Below are 6,389 nucleotides of genomic sequence, written 5' to 3'. Positions count from 1 at the left end.
ACAACAGCAATTAGTTTTTATTCCTGAGTGGATAATATGTGGTTTCATTTAAATAAGAACACAATCTCCATTAACTTAATTTGTAAAAGCAATAACTCCAACACTCCAGCGATTGCCCTAGTAAGGCATTTTTAGACACATCATTGCTACTTCGAAATTAAAAGTGAATCAGTCCTGTGGAGTTAATTACCAGTAAATATAACCTAAAGTAGGTCTCCCAAATGGCACTGAGCCAACATAAGATGGTTCTCAGTGTTAACCAGAAACATTGGAAGATACCAGGTACTTGAAAGGCTAAGTTTATGTGTGTGGCAAATGCTTTGGGGAACAGTGGGAGAAATCATTTGCAGCATTCCCATTAAGAAACAAAAATAAAGGCCTGATTAAAAGAAGACCTCTTTGCTAGAGATTTAGGGAGGTGTCCCCCAGCCCTGTCCCCCAAAAAGGAAAACCTTCAGCTCTCTGTTGTTATTGTAACCTATTCCCCAATTCAATTATGCTTACAGAAAGGAAATCATACCTATTTGTTTTAATGCTGGCATACGACCCTATTTAACTATATAAGGTAGATATAATTTTAGAAACTAAAATAAAGTTAAATAAGGCCAGAACAAAGAAGTTACTTTCATCACCAGTGGATAGTTTGGAATACAGTGTCCTCTGTGACGGTGTTCTCGAGGAGATATTCAAGAAGACCAGAGACAGAAGAAAAAACTCAGAGGTATCATTGTCTGAACTTTAATTAAATATTTGAATCAAGGAAAATGGGAATAGATGAAACCGTAGTGAGAGAGAAATGGTACATGCACAAAGGGGATAGATTAATAAAATGACTGCTGATCTATTATTGGTAATGAACATATTTGTTTTGTTTTACTACAAACATGTCCAAGTTTCCTGCAACTTCCATTATTATTCAAACGCACGCATGTTCCCACTATCCTGATAATGTTCAAGAGTGCAACAACACAAGCTGTTTTTGTTCTGAACTGCACAGTTCATGGAGACTGTTCAGCCCCATACTTGATGTAGTTAGCAGTCACAAGGCTAATACATGATTAGCTTAAGTTACTTTTTTTCCCATTTTAATTTTCTAAAGTGATTTCACATGATGTTGTGTTTCAACTATCTCTAAGTAAATTTAGTAAACCAAAGACGGAAATGACAAGCCTCAAATTCTACATTTTAAAACAGATTCCCATTTGAACTGTTTGCTATATATAACTGAGTTTATGACACCTCCTTCAACAGACACAATATTAATGTTGAGTGCAATGGTAATATATATACGAACTACATAAAGAACAGTGTTGCTTTCTCATGTGTGGCTTGTCTAAACCCTAGGAGAGCACAGACCGCTTTGCAGAGCCAAAACCATTATTATTGATCCATCTTGACTGTGGTTCCATTTGCAAGATAAAGTCCCAGCTGGGAGTTTCTCATAAAGTGGGTCAAGACAAGAACTGTAGGGTGGCCAGCGTATCTCCGTGTCTCTTTTCAAATAACTGACGGCCACTTCTTCTGGTGTCTGGAAGAAGCAAAATGTCCTTGTCTAGAGGGTATTGCTTTAGTATACCACATGCCCAGTAAGTTCTAACATCTAGGAGCATGCAACAGCAGCTAATATCAGCTATGCAGTCATGGTTTTATTAGTGTTTAATTATATCATGTGCATTGAGATATTTTAAATGTTAAAGAGAAAACAGAAGGACTTATTCTCTTTAGCAACCATTATAGTACAGAATGTTCAAAGCTGCAATCACACTCATAAGGCGAATAAACTGATTACAAAATGAAGGTAGCCACAAGTGTGCATGCTATTAAAAACATGAAACTGGTACCTAAAATAGATAACCCCCTTATTTGTTTTCAAAATTCCATTGCTGGCTCAGGCCACCAATCAGCACAAGGTAAAACTTTCACTTCAGCAAGGTAATGCTAATGTTCAGTCTTAGAAGTGCAAAAACGAGTGTAAAATAATAAATCTGTTTTCTCTTCTCTCACTGGCTAAGATTCTATCGCATTCGGCAAGGATGCGACTTTATAAAAACAAACCCTTTTAAGAATAAAGGGCATGAGGTCTTAATGGCAACTCATACTGGTGTGCATACCTGTGGTCTCATTCTTCGGGTTGATACAAAGGCTAACTTATAACAGAAGCATCATCAAAGATAGGTTACTTTCCTAAATACTTCTTAAATATTATTTCCTTCATCAATATTATTTCCTTTGGCTCATGCACACTCGAGGTGCTTCATCTATATTATAAGACGATGAAGGTGGGAACGGTAATACATTATCAAATCTCTTTTTCAAAAACAGTGCTGAAATAAATTAACCTGCTCTTTTGAAAGGTCGGTGTGCAAGTTCTTGAAGTTTCCAGTGTTTTGATTTTCGGATTTCCCTAAAACACAGAAACAAAGGGTAAAAATCAGGTAGCTGTTCAAAATGACTTCGGGGACCCCATTTAGGGAAAGACCTTGGTTCGACAGGTATCCCACCGGGGTCGAAGGCGAAATCTTCGCACCGATTTATCGGGCTCGGCCAGCAGGAGTCTTCGTTCAGGCAGAGGGTACTTGACGAGAGCAGGAGGCCACGCTGACGTCGGCATCTCGGCATCTCCGCTTCCCTCGGGGCTCCGCCGGGTCACCAGTGCTGGCCGGCGGCGCGGGTGCCCAGCTGCGCCTGGGACACCGCGGGCACGGCCGTGGCGGCAGCGGCGGCCGCCGCCGCGTCGCCGACGCCGGGCAGGACGGAGCGCACCGAGCGACGGAACTCCTCGTTCCTCCACGTGTAGAGCAGCGGGTTGAGCGCGGACAGGGCGCAGCACAGGAGCCAGCTGGCCGCCTGCACGCCCCAGGGCACGGGCAGCGAGAAGCCGCTGGCCAGGCTCACCCACACCAGCGGCTGCGTGGCCAGCAGGAAGACGCAGCAGAGCAGAAGCACCGACAGGCCGCTGAGACGGCGCTGCGCCCGCCGCGGGTGCAGCGCGGGCGGCAGGGGCTGGGCCTGCGCCGGGTGCGCGGCTCCCCCCGGGCCCGGCGCGTGCGGGGCGCCCGGGAAGGCGGCGGCGGCGGCGGCGCAGCCGGGCAGCTGGTGCAGCAGGTGGAAGTTGAGGACGCTGACCCGCTTGACGCTGACGCGCACGCGGCGCACGATGCCCAGGTAGCAGTGCAGCAGCAGCGCCGTCTGCGCCAGCAGCGCCGCGGCGGCCAGCAGCGCCGGGTAGTGGACGCGCGGGGGCGCGGCACCGGGCCGCGGCGCCCAGGGCGGGAGCAGCAGCACGAGGCCCAGGGCGAGCGCCCAGGAGAGCGCCAGCATGCCCGCCGTGTGGCGCCGCTGGTACAGCGCTTGGTAGGTGGCAGGCGCCCGGGTGATGAGCAGGTAGCGGTTCAGGGCCACCAGGCAGTGGGACAGGAGGGACACGGTGAGCCCGAGGCCTAGCAGCCCTCCCCGCAGCAGGCGGTAGCTGCCGCCGGCGCCGTCCCAGTCCGCGGGGGGCTCCGCCGAGCCGGTGGGCAGGAGCCCGAGCACCGCCTCCTGCGGCATCCAGAGGGCGCAGACGCTGAGGTCCGCGGCGCAGCCGTTCACGATGAAGGCGTTGCTGGTGGTCTGCAGCTTTCGGAAGGACGACACGAGATAGATGACCATGCCGTTGGCCAGCGTGCCCCCGATGGCCAGGCCCGAGTACAGAAGGGACACGGGGATGCGCCGGCCCGCCCACGACTCCTCTTCCTCGCAGAGCAGCAGCAGCGATCCCCCGGTGGTGGAGGAGGTGGACGTGGAGGAGGAGTTGGTCATTCTGGCCAACTCTTCACACCTCGCTTGATAGCATCAGCTTCTCACCGCGCGGCCCATCCTGACACCCACCTGCAGGGAGGGCAAAGACATCCCTTCAGCCCTCTGCCACCGACACAAAAGGCTGGAGCAGAATAATGGGCTGGGGGAGGGGGAGAGAAGGAGCTCGAGAAGAACGGGGGTGGCAGATGACAGGTGCCTGCCTCGGAAATGTCTCCAGTGCCAGGGGAAAGGCCTCTTTACATTCAGCAGGAACCAGGGAAGCCCTGGGACAGAGCAATACCAAGAGTCTCCCCATCTCCCCCCAAACACCACACACACACACACACACACACACACACACACACAGGGAGAGAGAGAGAGAGAGAGAGAGAGAGAGAGAGAGAGAGAGTTGGGAATATTGCCAGATGGAGCCCCCAGTTTCCAAGAGAAAGCAAAGCAGAGATATCCCAGCTGGGGAAAATGCCAGGGGAGAGGGGTTGGGGGATACCTTACTTTTGGGCTGGTCCTTAGCTGGCAGTAGCGGAGGCAGGGATGCCAGGAAATACCTCCTTAGCAGCAGCATCTGTGGTCCCAAAATCAACAGGAGAAACTCAGCTGGGATCAGTGCCAGGAGCAAGTGCTTGCTTCTCCCGAGCAACATCCACACACATGGTCCTAGGCAGAACCCAGCAGCTGCAGGGAGGCTTCTCAGCTGGCAGCAGGGCTGGAGAAGGCTGCAAGCCCAGAAGGGTGGGCAGGCAGGCAGCAGAAGGAAGGATGCTTGGCTGCAAAAGCAGAAGCTGAGCTCAAGAGGAGAGCACCCTGTGCTCAGAAGCAAGAGTGGTGGCTGATGTGGTGAACCCACACGAAGCTCTCTCGTGCTCACTTATACATCACCCAGGGAAAAGGCAGCCTTTCCACGCTTGGCATGAATTATTCAATAGCTTCTATCTTGTGAAAGGGAAAAAAAAAAAATCTTGTTCAGAAAGTCCTGTAATTAACAAGTTTCTCTGTCTTTTCTTTTCTCTCAATCACCTTATTCTTCACCCTGCTTCATTTTTCTTTCCTTCATTTTTTCCCTCCCATCAGTGTTAGAATAAAATTTAACACGCTCCTAATATATGTCATCCTAGCCTCATGCGTTCGGTAGGCAAGAATTTCCTGAGGGACAAATATATTTCTAGCACCCAGGACTGATCTCTTCCATCCCACACTTTCAGAGAGAATTACTTTATGTTCTAAGTGAAATTCATTTTTTCTTTGGTAAGATGCAACACGGACAATTATCCACAGAAAATTCCCACGTCTCAATTTAAATCATAATTTTTATTTTATTCTCCTCACCGAACTCCCTTCCAGAATTTGGCTTGTGTTGGGTAATGAAATGGTTAGAGGGTAAAAATGAAATAAAGTAAAAGTAGGTGTCAGGGAGAAACAAAGAAACCTGAATAATCCACAATGTCAATGACAAAGATGGCTCTTCCTTTATTGAGAACTTTTTATTTTGTGGTCTTAGATGGAGATTTGCAGTCAGATGTTGGAAGTTTCTTTGACGCAGCACTTATTCAGCCATTCCACATGGGAAATTTGCCATAAAAGCCAACCGTCTTTCCCCCTCCCCCCTCCCAGTGATCATTTTTCACTGGGAAACTTATTTATTTGAAAACTTAACTGACTATGGAATATGGTAACCTGGCATGAGGGAAAACAATGCTAGGTGGGGTTTCAGGACACCAGAGTTCTAAGCCGAGCATCCAACAACTGGCCTTGGGATGGGTCATTTTTACATCTTGTCAAATAAGAACTTTTCACCCAGTGACTTCCAATCCCCCCCTTTTTTTCCCCAAACTTTCTGTGAATACGCATGCATAAATTCAACCCTTCTCCTCCCTAGTTCTGGAAGCGTACCTCCTACCTAACATGTGCTGTAGTCCTGGATCACATAGCATTAAGTCCTTTCCAGGCTGCCCACAAGGGGAACATTTCAGAATCGAGTGCAAGACTACAAGATGTACCTCCTTGGACTTCCTCATGCCCTTTCAAAGAACCGCATTAGTTAATGACTGTTAAGAACTCTAATGAGGTTAGAGCTAAACACGACTTGATGGGTTTAGTCCTTTTAGGCAGTAATCAAGCAGAATCAGTTGAGTTGGGGAATTAAAGAGAAGAAACAGAGATTTGCTTTTCAGAAGACTGAAGGTTCAGATATCAAGTTTATTGATGTTGAAGAGAATTAGCCATTGTCCGTTGCCTGCCGTCATTTGTCTTTATTGAGTCTGAGTACATCAAGCACAGCACGCCCACAAGAGATTCCTCTAATTGTTTATAGAATCTCTGCAAAGAGATTCCTCTAATCTCATTGTTGAGATTAAGATTTCCTCTCACATCAAGGCGATATTTGAATTCCAGCTTCCTGGTCCCAGCTGTTGCTTGTGCGGGCAGAATCCCTGCTGAGGGGCTCTCGTTGCAGTCACTCACCTTTCTGCCAAGATCATGCCTTCTTTAGCCTTGGCCTGGCAATGACCAAGTTTTTCTTTTTATTTGGTTTGGGTTTTGTTGTAAGCTCCTGAACTTACATAAAATAGGGTGAGGGGTTTTTTTCTGGCTCA

The 6,389-nt window shown here is 48.1% G+C and overlaps 1 protein-coding gene across 4 annotated transcripts; it reads right to left on the bottom strand.

Moving 5' to 3' along the window:
* Window positions 1-456: 456 nt before the first annotated feature.
* GPR88 (G protein-coupled receptor 88) lies at window positions 457-4,827 on the bottom strand. Of its 4 annotated transcripts, none has more exons than XM_042996438.1 (4): window positions 4,294-4,827; window positions 2,502-3,870; window positions 2,340-2,404; window positions 457-1,528 (listed from the first exon to the last, which is right to left on the bottom strand). In XM_042996438.1, exon 2 carries the CDS (start codon window positions 3,799-3,801, stop codon window positions 2,647-2,649), a length of 1,155 nt encoding a protein of 384 aa, XP_042852372.1. In that variant the 5' UTR covers window positions 3,802-3,870; window positions 4,294-4,827; the 3' UTR covers window positions 457-1,528; window positions 2,340-2,404; window positions 2,502-2,646. The 4 variants fall into 4 exon arrangements, with proteins under 4 accessions (XP_042852372.1, XP_042852371.1, XP_042852370.1 ...); XM_042996437.1 differs by having other exon boundaries at window positions 2,528-3,870; XM_042996436.1 differs by having other exon boundaries at window positions 457-2,404.
* Between the last annotated feature and the right edge of the window lie 1,562 nt (window positions 4,828-6,389).

Source organism: Panthera tigris, chromosome C1 (genome assembly GCF_018350195.1).
Source record: "Panthera tigris isolate Pti1 chromosome C1, P.tigris_Pti1_mat1.1, whole genome shotgun sequence".
NCBI lineage: Eukaryota > Metazoa > Chordata > Mammalia > Carnivora > Felidae > Panthera > Panthera tigris.
The sequence above is the reverse complement of the archived record's forward strand: the minus strand, read 5'-3'. Positions and strand labels throughout refer to the sequence as shown.

What these genes read in the sequence shown, in the direction of transcription:
- GPR88 (XM_042996436.1), bottom strand. Translation starts at nt 3,801, where the DNA reads ATGACCAACTCCTCCTCCACGTCCACCTCCTCCACCACCGGGGGATCG.